At 37.1% G+C, this 23,493-nt stretch overlaps 1 protein-coding gene across 1 annotated transcript in view; it reads left to right on the forward strand.

Annotated features, from left to right (window-relative positions):
* The window catches only part of thsd7aa (thrombospondin, type I, domain containing 7Aa), a 143,406-nt gene extending 120,490 nt beyond the window's left edge, over nucleotides 1-22,916 (forward strand). The window contains exons 16-24 of the mRNA XM_073821438.1: nucleotides 321-474; nucleotides 1,543-1,684; nucleotides 5,599-5,714; nucleotides 5,796-5,913; nucleotides 9,697-9,842; nucleotides 11,593-11,767; nucleotides 15,055-15,228; nucleotides 15,545-15,640; nucleotides 22,795-22,916. Of these exons, the coding sequence (XP_073677539.1) occupies nucleotides 321-474; nucleotides 1,543-1,684; nucleotides 5,599-5,714; nucleotides 5,796-5,913; nucleotides 9,697-9,842; nucleotides 11,593-11,767; nucleotides 15,055-15,228; nucleotides 15,545-15,640; nucleotides 22,795-22,916 (1,243 nt within the window). The remainder of the gene's footprint in view (nucleotides 1-320; nucleotides 475-1,542; nucleotides 1,685-5,598; nucleotides 5,715-5,795; nucleotides 5,914-9,696; nucleotides 9,843-11,592; nucleotides 11,768-15,054; nucleotides 15,229-15,544; nucleotides 15,641-22,794) is intronic.
* The last annotated feature ends 577 nt before the right edge of the window (nucleotides 22,917-23,493 follow it).

The following is a 23,493-nucleotide window of genomic DNA, read 5'->3' on the forward strand; positions in this document are numbered from 1 at the left end:
AAGTTTAGAATTTTTTTTTTTTTTTTAGAAAATTGTGTAGAGCCTTTTAAAGCTGCACTGAAACTGCATTTTTAACCATTAATCCATTGAGCACCATTGAAGTCCACTATATGAAGAAAAAACCTGGAATGTTTTCCTCAAAAAACGTAATTTCTTTGCGACATAAGAAAGAAAGACATGAACATTTTGGATGACATGGGGGTGAGTAAATTATCAGGATTTCTTTTATTCTGTAAGTGGACTAATCCTTTAAAACACAGCTTTTTAGAATGTACAATCAAAGTTCATGATGGTCCTAACAGATGTTTCTTTTCATGAAGGTGCATGCAAAACACTGTTGACGGACCTTCAGACCCTGTAGAAGACTACCTCTGTGATCCAGAGGAGATGCCGCTTGGAGCCAGAGAAAGCAAGTTGCCCTGTCCTGAGGACTGTGTTTTGACTGACTGGGGCCCTTGGAGTCGATGCCCATTGGTAAGTGAAGATATTGATCAATATAGCACACACTCCCATTTTTCCCCAAAGGTGTTATGATGGATAATCGGCTCTACCATATAATTTCTCGCCGCATGGTGTGTATGATGAAGCTGAGCGCAACACTTTTAAATGCAAACGTCCCCTGAAAACCCAACCTTTATTTGATAAGTTTAAATGCATGCCAGTTGGCCAGGCTGGAACCTCTTCCTTCTATTTTTCCATCTCCTATCCACCTTATTTTACCCGTAAGAGCGGGTACGGTCATTTGTAAATTGTATGGGTCTGGCTTCTGGTCTGTACAAAACATCTTGTTTTGCTGCTTGATATTGCAAATAATGTGTATTACCATTTTATTTTAATGTATTATCTTGATTATGAACACACTGGTTTGTAGTGCAAACGGTTTTACCATTTATTGCACCTTGTTATTATTCTTGTTATTTCCCTATAGTGGCTAATGACCCGGAAGTCTCACCCATAAGCTTACTTCTGTGTTGAAGAATAAGGTGGATAGAGGTTTTAAGATGCAGCATGTTCTTCATAGTTGCTTAACACCAATTGAACATTTTTGGGCAGCCATGCGCAGGCAGACAATAAATACAAGGCATAATAAGAAAACCGAGGATGGTTTTGTGTATGGCGGGGGTTGGCCACTCAGAGCGGGTTGTGAGTTCACACGTGAAATCGTTTGCAGTGGCATAAGTGTGTGTGTACAGGCATTATTGAGGAATCTCTCAGGGGGAGGGTTACTCACGTCTGTCTCAGTGTGATTCCCAGGCACGCTGCCACCAAACTGCAAGGGTAGCTAATTGCCATGGATACTGAGAGTATCCCTGCGGTGAAAATGCGGGAAGGCTTAAAACATCTTACACATGACATCAGAGAGGAATTTATTTCCCTCAGACAGAGCTGCCAACGTCTGAAATAACAAGGAAAATGTGCAAGCGAAATGAATCGGCTGCACATATGCTGCATATTTCAAGATGTCCTCTCTTTTGTCCATTTGATTGTTCTTTTGTTGTTCATTGATCATCGTTTGTTCATTGAAAGCTTTGTTTTTTGAAGCCATGCAATGTCAATAGTACAAGGCAGAAGACCGCCAGCCCTATACGCCAGCCTGGTGAAGGGAAACTGTGTCCTTCACCTACAGAGAAAGAAACATGCACTCTGAACACCAACTGCTTCCATTACTCCTATAATATTACAGGTAAATATTTGATTGAATCTTAACTAGAACACGCTGGCTACCAGGTACATGCAAAGACTATGAAATCACTGAGATTTGATTTGACAAATGTGGATATTTATCTGTCATCTGTCATCTCTTAAAAGAATAGTTCACCCAAAAATAAAATTAGTTAGTCAGTAGTTACTCACCCTCATGTTGTTTTAAACCCGTAAGACCTTCGTTTATCTTCGTTTATGCGTCGTGGTACTCACCTGGATGATGTTATTTTTGTTCTTTGTGCACAAAAAGTATTCTTGTAGCTTGACTACAGTTGAACCACTGATGTCACATGGACTATTTTAATGATGTCCTTACTAGGGATGCACCGAAATGAAAATTCTTGGCCGAAACCGAAAACCGAAAAAGAGGAAACCAAGGCCGAAAACCGAAACACCGAAAGAATAATGCCAATTATTAGTACCATTGCATTTATGGCTATGACTGTGTACTAATCTTACTAAAATCAAGGCATTGCAATTGCATAAATTAATATTTTCATAATAATATTTAATATTTTTAAATTAAATTTCATAGAATATATCAATTAAATTAATTTAAACAATTATTATCAATCAAGTATTATAATACATAAATAACATATACATATATTTTACTGCCTTTGTTTAAATTGTTAAAATTTTCATAACACATTATCTTGTGGATCCATCAGTTCACATTTACAACTCTTTCAGAATGCTAGTACACAAAGCAGCGCAGCAAATGACTTTGAAACGTGCAGCGCTCATATTTATTCAATGGATAGCCTTTTGAAGTTTCATCGCAATTCTTGTCTTTCAGTCCCTGCATTTAAGACAACCTGAAATCATAATTAAGACTTTCTTAACCTCTAATAACACTGCAGTCATCAATGAAAATTAAGAGCTTTATTTCAAGAACTGACTTTCAAAAACAAACCTTACACAAAATACGTTTCTTTTTTTTTTCCCACCATGTTCGGGGCACAAGAAAAATATTAGGGGACTAAATTAATGTCAGTATATGAAGTATAATCGTCTCTCATTGTCTCTGAGAGAATGCACGTCAGATGCTGAAAGCACTGTCAGTTTTTACTTTCGCTTTCACATATTGCGCAGTTTTGACGTTGCTTGTGTGATATCCATTGGCTCACCTCCATGGTTTAAAACATAAATATTTATAAAAATACAGTATATAGAAAAGACATATCTTTAAAATATTGCGACGTAACACCAACGTAAAGCCATTGTTTTTCACTCACTGAAAGCTACATCTGTCTCGATCTCTGCTCTCATCACTGGCTGCACGCACGACTGCAGACACACCCCCTCTTGAAATTTCGGCATTAAAATTTTTGCAAATCGCTATCCGTGGGTCTTTCTCAGATATACTGAAATACGTCCACACCGCAGATGTGTTGCTTCAGACAAGCACGTGCAGGCCGGTTTCTGTTTGCGTCAACATACTGTTTCGGCCAAGTTGTTTCGGTGATAAAAATCTTTCGGCCGAAAATCGAAAATGCACTTTTGGGCCATTTTCGGCTGTAAATTTTCGGTGGCCGAATATTCGGTGCATCCCTAGTCCTTACTACCTTTCTGTACGGTGGCCGAGAGAACTCAACGCGCTGCAGCTTAAGAAAACACATACAAACAGAAAAAAACGACAACAAATTAAGAAAACATCTTCATCAGTTTGACAACACAGGCGCTGCGAATCCTCGCAACGCAAACACAAATATGGAAACGCGCTGCAAACACAGGAACACGCTGCAAATAGCACGGACCACAACGGAAATGTTTCAGGGGGACCTCAAAAAGTGACAAACCCATCTGGGACCTGATGCTTCATAAATTATTTATCAATCGTAATTCAACGCTGACTTTTTAGCATGCATTTGACCGAATTGTCTTCTTTTGTCTTTATTTCCGATTACATAAGTCTCTTATACTTTATACTTATACTTATACAAAAAAGGCAGAGTTGTGCTTGTCATGTTTCATTTTATTATACATAGAGTAAAGATGTATTATACAAAGTGCACATATAGCTTAAATCGCATATTAATATGTTTTATTATTTTTAAAATGAGTACGAAAAGAGAGTTGTGGTTTATATTTTAAAGAAAGCAAAGAGTTAGTGGTGTTTGATATCATTTCCTTTTATTGTAATTATTGTTTTGTAACGCCTTGCATGAACCACATTTTTGTCGCTATTAATATGTTTAACGTTAAATGAAACGGAAAAGAGGCAATGCTGCTTGATATAATATTTTGTTTCACTGTAATGTTGTACATTCCCTGAACTACGTTTTTGCAGCTATTAATATGTTTAATTGAAAACGAAAAGTGGCAGAGTTGGTTGATATCATATTTCGTCTTATTATAAATACATACAGTGAAGCAGTGAAGATAACCGGAGTAGAAAAGGCGAGCTGACTGACGTTATCAAGTACACTGCTGTTCCATTTGCAGAATTACAGGACTTGCATCCTCACGTCCTCGGGAGTTTGTACTCCCAAGTCAAACTTCCAAGTCCGAGCTACAAAGGACGCAAGTCCGAGCTACGAAGGACGCAAATCCGAACTTTGCGTACTTGGTATTCAGAAACGGCTTATTTGTTCAGTGGCTGTTGGTCAGAGCAGAGGTGTTGTCGGTGAACTATCACCTTTCAACAGCCACTGAACAAATGATCAGGTCCCAGATGGGTTCGTCACTTTTTGAGGTCCCCCTGAAACATTTCCGTTGTGGTCCGTGCTATTTGCAGCACGTTTATGTGTTTGCAGCGAGTTCGTGTGTTTGCAGCGCGTTTCTGAGTTTGCAGCGCATTTCCGTATTTGTGTTTGCGTTGTGAGGATTTGCAGCGCCTGTGTTGTCAAACTGATGAAGATGTTTTCTTAATTTGTTGTCGTTTTTTTCTGTTTGCATGTGTTTTCTTAAGTTGCAGCGCATTGAGCTCTCTCGGCCACTGTATTTCTGGGCCTTAAACATGGTAGTTGCATTGCTGTCTATGCAGGGTCAGAAAGCTCTCGGATTTCATCAAAAATATCTTAATTTGTGTTCCAAAGATGAACGAAGGTCTTACGGGTTTGAAACAACATGAGGGTGAGTAATTAATAACAGAATTTTCATTTTTAGGTGAACTATCCATTTAACATTCCATAACATTACATTGAATACATTTACATATAGTCCACATAAGAAAATAATTGATAAAAAATCTATACCAATTTATACCAAAAATTACCCCGTTCAAAAGTTTACATCCCCTTGATTCCTAATACTTTGTTGTTACCTCATGATAAATTTAACTTTTTTTGTCTTCTGGGGAACATGTAAGTATCTTCTGTAGCTTCTGAAAGTCAGTTATCCTCAGTGTGAAAAGATGGATCTAAAATCATACAGTCATTGTTGGAAAGGGTTCAAATACACAAAATGCTGAAAAACCAAACTATTTTTGAGACCTGAAGGATTTTTCTGAAGAACAGCAGGCAACAAAAAACACACAGCTGTGGATCATTCAGGTAACAACACAGTATTAAGAAACAAGTGTATGTAAATTTTTAAACAGGGTCATTTTTATAAATTCAACTATTATTTTCTCTTGTGGACTATATGTAAGCATCTTTTATGTGAAATCTTATTATATCTTATTCAGGTCAGTACTAAATTAACAATAACATGCATTTTGCAGATTCCGCAAGGTGTATGTAAACTTTTGACTTCAACTGTAATTTTAATAATAATTTATTGCATTCATTTTAGTGAATTACTTTTTAATAGTTTTCATTTTAAGTGCCAGGTATGAAACAACAAACAGTGTGTTGAATTTTCACATGATAAATGGAAAGAGGTTCATTTGAAATAATTGGTCAGAATATTCGATTTTTTTAAAGAATATTTTTTATATTTCCCATCCAGACTGGAGCACATGTCAACTGAGTGAACGAGCCGTGTGCGGGGTTGGATTCAAGACGCGCATGCTGGACTGTGTTCGCAGTGACGGCAAATCTGTGGACCTCAAGTTTTGCGAGGAGGTACTTTTCTGTTGGATACATTGGTGACACAAGACATTCTGTTGTAAATCCACTTAACTAAATAGATTTTCTTTCTTTTAGCTTGGTCTGGAGAAAAAATGGCAGATGAACGCTTCCTGTGTGGTCGAGTGCCCTGTCAACTGCCAGTTGTCTGATTGGTCGTCCTGGTCTGAATGCTCTCACACCTGCGGTCTTGCAGGTAAGCCAACACTTCACACTGTAGACCTCGATCTGACGTGGGATTTATGCCAGGACACACTAAAAATTCACAGTTTTTGTGACATTATTAAATTTGCATGGGTTGTTTAATTCACACTCTCAGCAGTCAGTCAGTCTGTTTCAGACAAAATCAACAGTCCCAGGAGAGTCTTTGGGTCTTGTGGTCCAGTACGTCGGTCTTTGATGTTACAGTAGCTAACATGTCTGGTTTCTCAAATGGAAGATTTTGGGGAATTATACCGAGCTCTCTGCTCTGCTGTCTTAAAATTACCAAAGCGTTGGCTAAAACCGCAAAAAATTTATGGTGTGAGAACAATCGTGTTATCGCCCAGAAGCAGCATTTGAGAGGAGGATAATGATGTCCTTGAGTGTAATTCCATCTGCTCTGACGATTGATTAGGGGCCCATTATGTTTGTGTGCTTGGGGCCTAAGAGACCACTCTGCTACACAAGGTCTTTGAGAACCAATGGCCAGCAACTGCTAGAGCAAACCTTGCCACTATATGAAACCTGTGCTGGTTTAGTTCATCGTGGCATCTTTAATCGGTCCTCAGGCGGCAGGATTCCCACAAAGATACAGAATCAGCAGGTGATCTGTTGCACTTCACAGAAAGAGAGCAGTCCTCATGCTTGTGCACGGAATTGGAATTAGTTAATGCATTAACTGACACGAATGAACATGTATTACACTATTTATTAATCGCAATTTTGGAAAAGGTTGTGCTGCTTAATATTTTTTAGGGGAACTGTGATACTGCTTTCAGGATTCTTTGATGGGTAAAAAGTTAAAAAGAACAGCATTTATTCAAAATAGAAATCTTTTCTAACAATGTAAGTCTTTGCTATCACTTATTATCAATTTAAAGCATCCTTGGTGAATAAAAGTAATAATTTCTTGAAAAAAAGAAACTTAACTTTTAAATAGTGGTTTATATTGTTATTTCTGTTTGAAATAAATGCTGTTCTTTTTAACTTTTCATTTATTTAAGAATCCTGAAAAAAGGAATCACAGGTTCCAACAAAATATTAAACCGCACAACTGTTTCCAACATTGACAATAAATCAGAATATTAAACTGATCATGTGACAATGAAGACTGGAGTAGTGATGCTGAGAATTCAGCTATTAAATTCAGCTTTGCATCACAGGAATAAATTATATTTTAAAGTACATTAAAATAGAAAACCAATACTTTAAATTTCAATAATTATTCACAATATTACATTTTTTTCTTTTCTGTATTTTTAATCAAATAAATGCAGCCTTGATGAGCATAAGAGACCTCTTTAAAAAAAAACATGAAAAACCTTTTGAACGGTAGTGTATATAAATTGCTAATAAATAAATTATTGTTAATCATTTATTAGTGCTGATCACGGACCCAAATAGCACCCACGAACATAATAAAATCAGGCATGAATTTATTTATTTATTTTTGCCAGCAAAGGAAAATTAAATGTCATGTGTGACACATTGTACAGAATGTAACAGTAGTGCCAACCAAATTAAGACCCCAGTTTTGACTGAAGCCATAAACTAAATGACTTGCCTTGGCTATCCTGTGGTTCACTGGTTATGCTGTTTGCCCTAAACCCTGTGCCTTGGCCACCAGTAGAGACAGGAAGAGATGAAAAGGAAGTACGAGAGAGAGAACTGAGAGAATGAGCGATCCCTACAGCTAAAAACTCTCACAAAGGCACACAAGCACTTGTGTATGTACACTTTTCCCAACTGAACCCAGCATATAAAAAGAGGATGCAAGGCACTGGGAGTTGATTTGGATTGTGGCTGCTGGAAAGCATGGAGCTTCACAGAGGATTCTCCGCAGGGATGGTCCATCACGGCAGACTGCGGCGAAGATGAATTGCATCTGGTACAACTAGCTTCAGGGCAGCGTGTCAGCCAGAGACTGGGCTATGATCATTACGGAGTGCCTACCCGTACCCTTCGAGGTTGTGTACATCCAGCCTTTTTTAAGTTAAAAGTAACTGCAAAGAAGTTAGCAGTAGATACCACAGCCCAGAATCGCTTCTGCTTGGCCTGATGACCTTTTAGAAACACTTTTGCTGGGATATTTCAGTGCCAAAACCTGTATTATATTTACCAACCACCAGAAATCCAGGTTTAGCAGTGGTATTTTACTGATTCATATACTCTATACAATTTTTGGAAGGAAAATACATAAATACTTTAAAGGATTAGTTAGTACAAAAATGTACAGATAATTTATTCACCTCTTGTCATCCAAGATGTTCATATCTTTTTTCTTCAGTCAATAAGAAATTGTGTTTCTTGAGGAAACATTTTAGGAATTATCTCCATGTAGTGGACTTCAATGGTGCCCCCAAGTTTGAACTTCCAAAATGCAGTTTAAATGCAGCTTCAAATGGCTCTAAATGATCCCAGCCGAGGAAGAAGGGTCTTATATAGTGAAACGATTGGTCATTTTTGAAACAAATTGACAATTTATATACCTTTTAACCCTAAATGCTAATGTAATCCGGGCCAATACAGTTAGGGTGTGTCAAAAACTCCCATCTCGTTTTCTTCTTCAACTTCAAAATCGCCGTTTTACCTTTTTCTTTGTAAAGGGCGTTTGATCTTCTTTACATGTTCACTTTGTAAACACTGGGTTGGTACTTCTGCAGCGATGTAGGACGATTTTAAAGTTGGAAGTGAAAATGAGTTTTTCGACATACCCTAACTGTATTGAACCGGAAAAATAGAGTTCACACAAACATAGACAAACATTTAAGGTTAAAAGGTTTATAAATTGTCAGTTTGTTTCGCAAATATCTATCTTATCTAGTTTTACTAGATAAGACCCTTTTAGAGATCGTTTAGAGCCATTTTAAGTTGCATTTAAACTGCATTGTAAGTTCAAACTTGGGGGCACCATTGAAGTCCATTATATGGAGAGAAATCCTGACATGTTTTCCTCAAGAAACGTAATTTTTAATCGACTGAAGAAAAGACATAAAGAAAGACATGAACATCTTGGATGGCAAGGGGGTGAGTACATTATCTGTACATTTTTGTTCTGGAAGCGAACTACTCCTTTAAGTGCTTACAAGGATTCTGTAGTAATTTCAGAGTAATATTTGTTTCAAAGTTTTATGAAGGTTTTATTTAGCTCTTTGTGTTACCACCTACCATGCAAAATAATCGCTCTTGTGAGAGAAGGGTGTGGAGTTTTATTGCAGGCATCCCCTGGGAGCCACTCTTAAACAGCAGGATGCATTCTGCCTGAAAGAGTCTACACTCCATTTCTCTCCATCCCTCTCCTCAGCCCTACGGAATCGATTTAAGAAAATCAAGACGGGGAGAGATGAATATTCAGAGTGGTTTCAGGGCCTGGAATTAGGCTTGAAAAATGCCTGGCAGATTAAGTTATTCACAGATGGGTGAAACATTACTACACAGAAAGAAAGACTTTCAGGTCACATATCGTTTTTGGCTTTCCATTGGAGAGGGATTGAGTTACCTGAGATTAGTGTGCGTGTGTTACATGAGATGAGATTCACTTACTGTAAAAGCCTTTATTTCATTCGAGGAGTCACTTTGCTTGATGGTAAAACATCATCTTTGGGAAGCATCAGACAAACTTTGAGTTGTGCTTCCAGTAAGTGAGTGAATTTTGAAAAGAATTTGTCATGTCTTGTAGGAAATGTTATGTTGTAACCACAACATACCTCAAATACTAAGGTTTTAACAATATTACAATACAGCATTGTGAAAAATATGTTTTCAATGTTTCTTGCAGGGAAGCTCTGGAGAAGGAGAACTGTGATCCAGGCCTCTCAGGGAGATGGGCGGCCGTGTTCCTCACAGCTGGAACAGTGGAAGCCCTGTCCTGTTAAACCCTGCTTCAGCTGGAGGTACAGCGCCTGGTCTCCATGCAAATCTGAGGTGAGATTGCTGATGAATCGCTCAGATTTCTTTATTCGTTTTGGACAATAAGCTGAATTAAATATATTAAGGCTTATATTAAGGCTACTTTAACAGCGACACCAGCAGGTAAGTTACAGTGGGAGTCCATGTCTTTCTTGCCTCCCCTGAGCCCATTGAGTTTTAACAGACTCCCTAAAGGGTGTGGAGAAGAATAGGTGAACATACAGTTGAGGTCAAAAGTTTACACACACTTGATTCTTAATACTGTGTTGTTATCTGAGTGATCCACAGCTGTTTTTTTTTTTTTTTGTTTTTTTGTTTAGTGATAGTTGTTCATGAGTCCCTTGTTTGTCCTGAACAGTTAAACTGCCCACTGTTCTTTAGAAAAATCCTTCAGGTCCCACAAATTATTTGTGTTTTTAGCATTTTTGTGTATTTTAACCCTTTCCGACAATGACTGTATGATTTTGAGATCAATGTTTTCACACTGAGAACAACTGAGGGACTCATATGCAACTATTACAGAAGGTTCAAAAGCTCACTGATACTCCAGAAGAATAAAATGATGCATTCATAACTTTTTGAAATGGAAGATGAGATTAAACTGAAATTATTTAGTTTTCTGAAAAAACATGTAACTATCTTCTGTAGCTTCTAAAATGCAGTACTAAATGAAAAAATCTGATATTTAGGCAAAATAAGAAAAATGTACACATCTTAAGTAAGTAAATAGAATATATTATTTAAATGGTTACTGCCATGAGTTATTTTTTTGGAATAAATGTAAAATGCTAAAAACACAAACTTGATGAGATTCATACTTGGCTTTAATAATAGAATATTGATAAAATTGTAATTGTACAATGTAAAAATATAAAATAGTTTTTTTTTCTTTTTCTGATAGTGTAAGCAATATTTAACCAAGAAAACATGACTTGAACACGAATTTACATTTGATTTTAAAAAATCACTTGCAGAACTCAAAAAACATGCAAAATTTGATTTGAAATTTCACTAATGTGACCACACCTTAATGCATAAAACATAACCTGATTGCATAAAACCTATGTAATGCAATGAGCGTTTCATTTTGCAAGCTGATATGAACATCTTAAGAAGGTTTCATCTTACTCGAGGCGCACTTCCCTACAGTAAAGCACCAACACTTTATTTCATCTTCAGCAGTGTTTAAGTATATTTAGAATATTCCTCAATCCTCTCCTGCTTTGGCCTTTCCATAGCGTTTGTACTGTCGTCTTTCTCCTGTCATCATCTGGTTTTTTAGGACCCAACAGGGGGTTTAATTAAAGACAACAGACAGAAGACACAGCCTCTCTCTTCACTCCTTTCCTCCCGTCTCTCTCCTTCTCCTTCCCCCTCATACCTCATGCCCCCGTCACAGTGCAGGCTGTGAGAGAATATTGACTCTGGCCTTTGTTCTCGGCTGCCTGTCTCTAAAGTGTCTTCTGACAGCCCTCAGCAGTCTCCAGCAGCATTGCTTGTGCCTCATGTTTTTAGAGATTTTCAGCAGCTATGAAAAAATAATGCCGGTAGCTGACAGTGCGTAACATGAGGACAGAGAAACAATGCTGGGATTTCTTCCTGCCTCATTTTGTATCACCATGAGAAGGTCTTGGGCTCCAAAGAAGCCATGTAGAGTTCATCCTCATCTTCACTAAGAGTACAAAAAGTTTATTTATTTATTTATTTGTTAACACAGCTGGTGTCCAGTTGTAGTCATTAATGTCAAAAATCCTTGTTTCCATAGGGTGCGCGGTGTGGAGAGGGCCTGCGCTTCAGGAACGTGTCCTGCTTTGTGTCTGATGGCTCGGGGAAGGATCCGGGCAGTATGGTGGATGAGGAACTGTGTGGAGACCTGGAGCAGACAGTGGATGGGGACAAACAGATCATCCTGCAGGAGTCTTGCACGGTGCCCTGTCCAGGTAACAACTAATGCCACAACATGCTGTTGATACAAACATTGAAATTGAAGCATCACACTGATGTAAATCTTGGGTTCAGCAACTCTCAAAGATATCGCAATAACTTAAGACATTAATTAGAAACGTATTTACATGAATGTGACCCTGGACCACAAAACCAGCCATAAGTAGCACAGGTATATTTGTAGCAATAGCCAACAATACATTGAATGGGTCAAATTATTGATTTTTCTTTTATGCCAAAAATCATTAGGGTATTAAGTAAAGATCATGGTCCATGAAGATATTTTAAAATCTCATACATTGCCGTTCAAAAGTTTTGCCTTTGTAAGATTTTTTAATGTTTTTTAAAGTCTCTTGTGCTCTTTAAAGCTGCATTTATTTGATCAAAATACAGTAAAAAACTGTCATATTATGAAATATTATTGCAATTTTAATTAACAGTTTTCTATTTTAACATACTTTTAAATATAATTTATTCCTGTGATTCAAAGCTGAATTTTCAGCATCATTACTCCAGTCTTTAGTAAGACACAATCCTTCAGAAATCATTCTGATATGCTGATTTATTATCAGTGTTGGAAATAGTTGTGCTGCTTAATATTTTTTGGAACCTGTGATATTTTTTTTTTTCAGAATTCTTTGATGAATAAAAGTTAAATTGCAATAATATTTCACAATATCACAGTTTTTCTGTATTTTCGATCATATATACGCAGCCTTGAAGCAGAAAATGCTTCTTTAAAAAACATTTTAAATTATTATACTTATATAGCCCATATATAGCTGCCTTTATTTTTTATGAAGGGGTGTCCTTGCCAGGGGGATCATCATATATGACTCTGGACCACAGAACCAGTCTTAAGTAGTACGGTCATATTTGTAGCAATAGCCAAAAAATACACCGTAAGGGTCAAAAATATTGATTTTTCTGTTATGCCATAATCATATAGGATATTAAGTAAACATCATGTTCCATAAAAATATTTTGTACATTTCCTACCAAAAATATATAAAAACGTTTTGATTATTAATATGCATTGCTAAGAACTTCATTTGCACAACTTCAAAGCTGATTTTCTCAGTATTTTAATTTTTTGCATTGTCAAATTTCAGATTTTCAAATAGTTGTATCTCGGACAAATGTTGTCCTATACTAACAAACCATACATTAATGGAAAGCGTATTTATTCAGCTTACATATGATTCCTTATGACTGGTTTTGTTGTCCAGGGTCACATATTGGATTGTCCTGGGCGTAAAAAGTTTGGAAACACTTGGTCTGTAGGAGTGCTTTAGAGAAAAATCACAATCTTGCATTCCTCTGTCTAGCAGCTCACTTTTAAATCCATCAGACCTACTTCAGCACATTTACAAGGCAGCTTTTATGAGACACTGTGTGAAATATTCACTGGGATATCACACAGCTATAATTCAACACTCTCATATACCTTGCTATATTACCTCAGACAAGCTGGAGAATTAAACTTCATGGCTTGTTGTCTGTTATTATGCTGTAATTTCACAGGAAATTGATGGGAACAAAAAGTTATTTTCAGGCAGGCTTTTAAAAGCATTTCATTTCAGCAAGTCAGTTAGAGTGACAGTAAGACAACATTTTGACATGTCCTTAGTGGCAGAAGTAGAGAGTCATGATTGAGGTTTTACAAGAGGACAGTGACAGTAAGGACACATCAGTGTGTTCAAAATGTTGTTGTGGTAGGGTAAGTTACATGATGCTTTGCTCTCAGAGTAATTGTGATTTTATTAGAAAATTACACAATTCTTCACTCACTCTGACCTTTGACCCCATCATTCATTCATCATTGTTGACATGTAGCTCCCTGGCACAAATCCCGACTATAAACCTCCAGCTGTGACCTACTGCTGTGCTCCCTCTGTCTTTTTTTCCTGTTCCGGTCTTTTCTTTCACACAAATGTTTCTGATTTCAGCAAGTCAGTTAGAGTGACAGTAAGACAACATTTTGACATGTCCTTAGTGGCAGAAGTAGAGAGTCATGATTGAGGTTTTACAAGAGGACAGTGACAGTAAGGACACATCAGTGTGTTCAAAATGTTGTTGTGGTAGGGTAAGTTACATGATGCTTTGCTCTCAGAGTAATTGTGATTTTATTAGAAAATTACACAATTCTTCACTCACTCTGACCTTTGACCCCATCATTCATTCATCATTGTTGACATGTAGCTCCCTGGCACAAATCCCGACTATAAACCTCCAGCTGTGACCTACTGCTGTGCTCCCTCTGTCTTTTTTTCCTGTTCCGGTCTTTTCTTTCACACAAATGTTTCTGAGATGACGAAGATGCACCACTTGTGCATTTGAATATTCATCCCAGTGTTATGTAACTTTATCAGCTATTCACACACAGACTCGAGTGTACTCTGTGAACTCAGGTGTCACATCAGCCTCTGGCGTTCCACTGCGCACGTGCTCTGATAATCACGATCATAGGATTAGGGCTTTATTGAAGGACAACTTTATGAATAATTAATACTCTGGGAAATGGTCACAAATTAGGACTGTTATAACAACAGAACAGACTGGCCTACTTCTGTCGAAAAAACACCCTGAGATCACACCAAAAAAAAAAAAAAAAAAAAAAAAAAAATTTCCTTGATAATATCCTTGACAAAGAAAAAGAAAGTCTGCTAGTGGAGTTTGTTATTGTTAGACCCTGTAGGTTGAAAATGCATAAACTTTTTCATTCTTTAGGGTTTTAGATTAAATCTATTAATGAGTCACTAGGCCTGCACAGAACATGTGCCCGGAGCTCCTCAAAAACCTCTACAGACTTCTGCAGAGTTGAAACTTTGTCACTTGCAAGGTTTATTTGCTTATTAAACATTTTGCTGAATTTGATTATGCATTCAGTTAGCGGTAACAAAACATTCGCAAAACATCCGAAGTGCGTGCACAGAAAGTGGTTGTTACACGGACTGTAAGCACCAAACTAAGTTGTCTTTCATTTCTTATTGCGCTTAAACTGTCAAATACACACAAGTTCATGTTAAAAAACAGTTGGTTATTTCTGTAAAGGTAAGTAGCTGGCAGGAACAAAATCTGAGTGTCTTGTGTTTTTCCCATGCTTGCAGAGAAAGGCTTACCAAAACAAATTTACTGGCTTGTTATTTTTCGCATTTTCTGGGTTGGTAGATGCACAGACCTGATTATAGCACTTACACACAGAAAAAGTCAAACATCCTTTGCAAGTGCAAATATCAATCACTCATTAATTTTCTAACAGAGGTGTTTATGGATTTGGCAGGTGAGTGTTACCTGACAGACTGGACTGTGTGGAGCCCGTGTCAGCTGAGCTGTATCAGCGGAGATGATCTGGGCTTCGGTTCGGTGCAGGTGCGTTCTCGTGCTGTTCTAGCTCAGGAACCTGAGAACCTTCTTCAGTGCCCAGAACAGGAATGGGAAGCCAGGCCATGTACAGGTGAGTCAAATTCAATGCATTTAGGGCAAACAATGGAGTTACATTCAGTGCACTTAGGGCAAACAATGCAGTTACACTGTAGAAAATGAGTTTATGAAATTGTAAATAAAACAAACATTACTGGAGTATGTTTGAGTACATATACACTGTGTTACTTGCCAATTCTTTATAATTATTTGTGACATTTACTAGCAAATTTCTGAGCTAAAATTTTTTCTGCTTTTTTAAGCTTGCATAATGTTTTAAGGTTTTAAAAATTGTAGATTTAATTATTTTTTCTGAATGTGTCAATTAATACTGTTTCATGTGTTTTAAGAGGGCCAGTGTTACGAGTACAAATGGATGACCGGTTCATGGAAAGGCTCGTCTCGGCAAGTCTGGTGCCAGCGCTCTGATGGGTTGAATGTCACAGGTGTGTATGTTTTAGATAAATATATTTAATCAATTCTCATTTTTATGAAACAATATTCATTGTTAAATCTCAAAAATCTATTAGTTTAGCCTGTTTTCAGTAATGAACAGAACATTGTAGAGCTCCTCCCATCCAATGAATCGCAATAAGCTTTGTGCTTTGTTACTTTCGAAGTGAAAAAAGGTCTCAGATTTAGAATTCTATCCATTTTATTACAATATTCAAACAGTAAATGTCATTTTGGCACTGTTTAATGTGGAGTGACAGATCACTGTAGCGCCTCAGTTCAAGAGAAGCGGCAACTCAAAGTGCATTTAAACTGATCGTATCCTCCGCTTTAATACCAGTTAAGTCTCGAAATAAACATAAAATAAACTTTCAAAGATATGTTAAAAGAAAGAATACAATCCATATCCTGTCTCATGTATTTGTTCAATCTGTGTTTCAAACAGGCAAATATGTCAATAAACTTTTTCACACATAGAGTGCAGTAAATTACAATTAAGAGATCAGGATCTTTTCAAAAATACCGGTAAATTTGTTCTGGCAATTCACAAGTATGAAAAGTTGTAACATTGGTAATTACTGGTAATTTTTTCTGTCTGAACGCAGAATGATATTATAGTTATGAGCACATATGAGTTTACAACGCATTGACATAAGACATCTACTCTGGGCCATTTATAACATTCTGAGATACAACTATTTGAAAATCAGAGGGTGCAAAAAAAAAAAAAAAAAAAAAAAAAATATATATATATATATATATATATATATATATATTAGGGGTGGAACGGTTCACAGAAGTCACGGTTCGGTTCGTACCTCGGTTCAGACGTCACGGTTCGGTATGATTTCGGTACAGTGGAGGGAAAAGCAAAACAAAAATGCAGAAGGCAATTAGATGTATTTCCACTCACATACCCAACAACCGCTGAACAACGGCAACACACAGTCCTCGTCTTTTCCACCACTCTCTCGCCTGTACTACTGTAACTGACTGGAAAAGCGAAGTTTTCCCAAACTTGCGATCTAAGGGGCCGTTCACATGTCGCGCCTAAAAACGCGTGAAAAACGCTAGGCGCGCCGCTTTCTTCCTGATCAACAAAGCGCTCGGGCGCTTGCGCTCCGGAAGCGTCTGCCGTTTCTAAGCAACCATCAGCTGCGCTCTAGCTCCAAGCCTATGCGTCTCCATGCATTGTTTCTTCTATTAGCGTCAAAATAATGGGGGCTTGACAAATCATAAAGTTCAGGAAATCCCTGGACCACAATGATGGACCGTCGAGCTGACAAAAAATTGCAGAGTGCCAGAGAATGTAGACGGGCTCTGATAGACCGCATACATAGGCGGAGCTCGGCTGCATCGACGCCAATCAGAGCTTCAGAGCTAAAGCGGGGCTAAATATTAGCTGTCCCTAAAGAACCCGCGTATCTAACAGTAGTTCCGCATTACATTAATTATTTTGCAGGCAAGTTTTTTTTTATTTTCATACCGTGTATTCTCCGTTTAAATTCATGCACCGAACCGTGACCCCCGTACCGATTCGGTTCGAAACGAATACATGTACCGTTCCACCCCTAATATATATGGATAAAATCACCTTTAAAGTTGTCCATATACAGTTCTTAGCCATGCATATTAATAATCAAAAATTAAATTTTGATTTATTTATGTTAGGGAATTTACAAAATATCTTCATGGAACATGATCTATACTTAATATCCTGATGATTTTGGGCATTAAAGAAAAATCGGTCATTTTGACCTATACAGTGTATTGGCTATTGCTACAAATATATCCATGCTACTTAAAGGTTGTATCAGCGATTTCTAGCCTGAAACATAAAGTGTCAAATTCAGCTGACCTTTCATCACGATCCGCTCGCTGGCTGCCCCATAAATTGTCTGTGAAAAAAACGCGTCTCTCTGGTCAGCCTAGGGTCCGAGATATGCCAAAAAAAACAATCGGCACTACCAACCTTTCCACAGATAAACAAACAGTGTTCCAACCAATCAGCGTCAGGGGTTTGGTGTTGTGGACTTTCGCTCCGCCTCCCTCACATCCCTGCACCAGTAGGAAAGTCCACAACACCAACCCCTGACGCTAATTGGTTGGAACACTGTTTGTTTATCTGTGGAAAGGTTGGTAGTGCCGATTGTTTTTTTGGCATATCTCGGACCCTAGGCTGACCAGAGAGACGCGTTTTTTTCACAGACAATTTATGGGGCAGGCAGCGAGCGGATCGTGAAGAAAGGTCAGCTGAAATTGACACTTTATGTTTTAGGCTAGAAATCGCTGATACAACCTTTAAGATTGGTTTTGTGGTCTAGGGTCACAAATGTGAACGTTTGACACAAAAATGAAAACATCAACAAAAATCACCAAGGAGGTGTTTACTGGCATGAAAAGGGCTTATATAGCTTGTAAACAATGTCATGTAATGTCACATTTACCTCAGAAAAAAACATATTCGTTGACCATAATTAGTCATTAGTTAGCTAGGAAAATTAGAAGCATTTTGCTAAATATATGCACCATATAACATACTCATTATAATTTTTTTATGTTCTAAAATGTTTAATTCATGTTTGAATAAATCTGTCAATTTAACATACAGCATTATATTAATGTAGTACCAACTGACTCTCATGTATATTTTACAGCATTAGTTGAGAGATTTTTTTTATCTTGAGAAAATTGTATGTACTGTATCAAATAATCGATATAGAATCTAATCGAATCAGGAATCGAATTGAATTTCAAGCTTGTAAATCAGAATCAAATCAAACCATAAAATTTGTGTCAAAACCCAGCCCTACATGCATACCAACAAACATAAATAAATAATTTGTATTATTCTTTTTTCCGCATCCTTTTGACAAATATATAGGAGGGAAGAAAATAATAGTGCATCCCCAAGCGCACAAATTGTAGAAGCTGAGATAAGCCACCCTGTATCTGCTTTCGATATTCAGAGAAAAAAATTAAACCATCAGTATGACAGAAGCGTCAATATTCTCTCCTCAGAGAGTGTTTGATGACAGACTGCGGTTTGAGATAAAGCTGACGTCCTGCGCTGTCTTTTCCTGTCAGGAAGGCAGAAGTGTATGCTGTCTCCTCTTATACATTTGTATATACTTGATGGAAATAAGCTTTTAATCCATGACAATGTGACACCCACGTTTAATTCCATTCACCATCATGCCAGCTGTCCTCCCATGTTAATGTGTCTATGTGTGTATTTCTATATCTCTGTCTGTTTTGGTGCAAGCGAATATGAAATATGCCCATATCCCTTACACTAGGCTGAAGAATATAAATACATTGCAATATGAGATTTCATTGAGCCATTGACATATTTATGCGACTTGGAATCAGTCCCTATGATTTTCAAATGTTTATTTGTCCTCTGTGTCGAGCCATCCAAACTGACCTCGTTCCAGATGGCACACATGAGTCTGGTCACTTGTGATTGGCAGAACAGGGTGGCAGAACTTCTAAGGCTGTAATCAAACCCTCTAGTACAGCAACCAGGTCCCTGTTTATGCATATTCATGAGTTATATTAAGGTGTGCAGAGGTATGAATATTCATACAAGCTGCTAATTGGTAAACATGTTTCCACAGATGCTTACAGTTTACAGTGCACCTCTAAAGAAGAGATCTTTTAACATGCCAATAGCTTTATCTTATTGCTAATGATGAATTTTTACATCATAACACATTGCCAATTTTCCTAACCAACTTTCTAATTTACACTAGACATAAATGACACATCTAGTACCAGTTATGGCCTTAACAATTGTCATGGTATGTGGCAGCGGCAGTCAAGAGTGGTTCCGGCGTTAGGGAGCAGTTCTATTTCACTGCTCTCATTGTTGATTGGGTGTATTGATTCATCCCAGCTTAGAGAAAATAACACCCCTGCACTGGCCGCTGGCTGCCCATTTCAGTGCTTTTATAGATCCAGTGGATTCCCACAGGCTGTGATTTGTAGAGAGGAAGATAGAAAGTGAGCGAAAGGATGCTGAGATCGTGCACATAGGCGACCCAAGAAGAGGATCATATTTAATTGTGTTGGCTGATGATAAAACGGCCAAAAATCCCATAGCCTTGCATTGACGGAGTAGCCCAAGCATGGATGTCTAGGAAACAGTATATCATACAGACCGAGAATGGGATAGAAATTACGTACAAATGCCCTAGTAACCCCTCAGAACACCTTAGCAACCATCCAGAACATCCTATTAATGCCCTTGAACACACTCAGAATACCTCGCAAAAGGGGCCCCAAGGGTCTGCAAGGGAGAAAAGAAATGGTTAAAGATAAATAAATAATTTAGTGAATATAGATATATTAAATATTTAATGTATTTGTAAATTTTATTCTTATCCAAGCCTATTGGTGAGACTTCTGTTTCATTAGTCACAATAGGAAAATAGCGAGAATAATAACAACGCGCAGTAAAGGGTAAAACTGTTTGCACTACAAACTAGTGTGTTCATTAGTAAGATAATACATCAAAATAATATGGTAAGATACACCAATTTGCAATATTAAGCAGCAAAACCAACTGTCTTGTACAGCTAAAAATAGGTGGACCCGGATGAGACCAGAAGCCAGACGCATAAACTGTACATTATTTTCTTATAGGAAAAATAAGGTGGATTCATAATTATAGTATTACTGTATTTTATTCTATTGACAGCCATAGTTTTATGTTTTCCTTTAGTTTATACAACTAACTATGAAAGCCCATTTCCACTGCATAAAGGGTAAAAAAAACAGTACTTTGGTAATTCATAATTCTGAAAGTTAAAATTTGAGCCACTAAGTCATAATTATGACAGAATTTCATCATTTTGACTTTTTGTGTCATAATTATAAGATAAAATGTCAAAATTGACATACATAAGCAAAATTATAAGATAGAAGGCATAATTATGCCATTCGTAAAAAAGAGAGATAAAAAGGCAAAATTATGATATGCATAAAAATTATGAGATAAAAAGACTTATTATAATATAATAATATATATAACATAATTTTCCATATCTGAGAGCACTAATGGTGGGTTGAAAAAATACATGCTGTTTAATAGATAACATCTTAACATGAGCTTTTTTTTATATAGTTACATATACATACACATTTTTTTTATTTATTGACATTTGTATTTTTTAACTATCATATTTTAGGAAGGGGTTTCTGAGAAAGAGGATCGTCATATTTGAGGAGTCCTTGGCATAAAAAACTTGTGATGCACTGAAATGAAAATTCTGGGCCGAAACCAAAAATTCTGGATGCACTTGGTCAAAAACCGAAAGCGAAAATTCTTTTATAATGATTATTTATTATTTTATTAAATAATATTAAATAATTTTATATGACTTTTAAATTTTACTCCATAATTTGAATGATACTGAATAAAAAAAAAAAAAAAATACAAGGCAATGAAATTGGACAGAAAATATATTAAAGTTCTGGGCCAAAACCGAAAATTCTGGATGCACTTGGTCAAAAACCGAAAGCGAAAATGCTTTTTAATGATTATTTATTACTTTATTAAATAATGTCAAATAATTTTGTATGACTTTTTAATGTAACTAGATCATTTTTATTTATTTATTTTTATAAACTTTTATTGAATATAAAACAATAAAATTGGACAGAAAATAAATTAAAATTTGGGGACGAAACCAATAATTCTGGATGCACTTTGCAGAAAACCGAAACCAAAAATGCATTTTAATGATTATATATTATTTTATTATTTTATTAGCACAGTAGCACTATTGCAAACAGGAACAAGTATACTATATTGAAATTTTCTATCAGAAAATTACCTTTTCGATGAGTGGAACGCCCATTCATTGAGCAGAATCAGTGTTGCTCAGTTTTCCTGTGGAATTGGGCTACTTTAACACTGTTGCCGTGGGTTATTTTTCATGTCCGCAGGTTGAAGCGACCTCAGTAAAATGATATTTAGCCTTTGGACTGCAAATTTTACCAGGGGAACCCTGCCAAAAACATGTATTTTGCCCCTTGTAACACGATACAGTGTTTTCACAACGCATCATCAATCGGCCATATTGCAATCGCAGTTTTTGCTGATTATTGTTGCTGAAATAGTCAATTATTGTCATGTTTTGGCCTTTACTAATCGGTCGGACTGGGAAAAACATTTTAAGTGCAACAGACTGCCAACAGTTTTAACAAATTATAGAGAAGAGTGCAAAAGACAAACAAAAGGAACAAAAGGCGTTTGTGGTTGGCCAAACTGAGCGAAGATTTCCAGTGCAAGAATCTTGACAACATTCGTGTTTGTTCTTATCTTTTCCGGTCAGGTAGGTGAAACATTAGGCTAATATCCTAAATAACAATCCTAAAAAACTTAAGTTCATCAGCTGCCTTAAAATTGTATGTTAAATCAGCTTCAAAGTAAATGTCATTTTAACTAGTTTTATTGTCGTTGAAATGACTTGTAGTTTTAAGTTGATTTAACTTAAAATTTGAAGGCAGCTGCTAAACTTAAGTTTTTAAGTTGAAACTGGGGAAAACTTTTTACAGTGTATTGAAACACATTGAAACACAATTGGGCTAGTTTGGGGCTAGTTTTAGTAGCAATCGGATGGGTTTTGTTGTAAGAAACCTGGCAACCCTGAGTTTAAATATTGAGTGGAGTGTCGCTGCGCAGTGACGGCGACTAGAGTGAGAGTGAAACCTGTGCTGTGTGCTTTTTCTTTTGGCCAAAAACATAATAGAAAATGATATTTACAGCTGAAAACATTCAACAGCTGAATTTCAGTGCATTCCTAAAAAGGTATGAAAACCCTAGTGACACTGAGTTTTGCATAGCCAAGCACCACTCACTTTTTTTATTTGCTGCCTCGTTTCTATCAGTTAACACATCAGTAATATCATAACATGAGAGGTTTTGAGCCTAAAAATAATTGGAGCGAAGCACTGTTTAGCATTACCAAAGAGAGAGAGAAAAGAGGGTGAATGTTGGAGAGCAACAGGATGTAGAGTCTTTGATGCCTCCTGCCTCCAGGACAATACACTGGCTGCAAATGGGCATGTGTTTGTGTGTGTGAGTGTGACAATGTCATTAAACAGTGTTTATATAAAACTTTGAACTCTTTGCCTGCAGGCGGATGCCCGTTGACAAGCGAGCCGGTGTCTGACAGATCATGTGACCCAGCCTGCGACAAACCTCGCTCATTCTGCACTGAGGTTAGTATGTGTGCATGTTTATGTGTGGACTCCTGCTGAGGTGGGATGCTGGGATGCGGGCAGACTGTAAACAGGGTTGCATGGATATTCAATACTGCAGGATTAGACTTCCTCCAGAGGAAAGAGAGAGAGAGTGTCCTGGAATGTATAATGGAAATTGCTGAAACATGAGAACTGAGATGCACCAGCTATAATAGGAAGATTTGGCATCCGGTTATCAACAGATACCACCTTAATAACCTTCGATGGAAACTATTAAAGCCACTTTACTGTTCAGCCTTTTTCTGATAAAAATAACAGTGGTAGTCTTATGCATGGAGTTCATCAAGCACCGTGACCAATGTCAAAGGATATTAAAAGCAGTCACACTGCTAGTGCTGTAGAGATCAGCACAGGCCAAATAAAACACCGTAGGGAGGAGAAGTCACTATCGGTTGAGAGCTTTATATTATTCTGTTTGGATGTGTTTGGATGTTTTTATGCTTGCATATGCCTTTGATTTAGAAGAAGATCCTCTAAATAAATGATAAGTGTGTTTATAAACATATACAGTTGGAGTGTTGTAAGATGTGGCCGTTTTTGTATGTTGTATCCAATACAAGGAAAAAAAAGGAGT

The sequence above is a fragment of the Garra rufa genome, chromosome 17 (genome assembly GCF_049309525.1).
Source record: "Garra rufa chromosome 17, GarRuf1.0, whole genome shotgun sequence".
Lineage (NCBI taxonomy): Eukaryota > Metazoa > Chordata > Actinopteri > Cypriniformes > Cyprinidae > Garra > Garra rufa.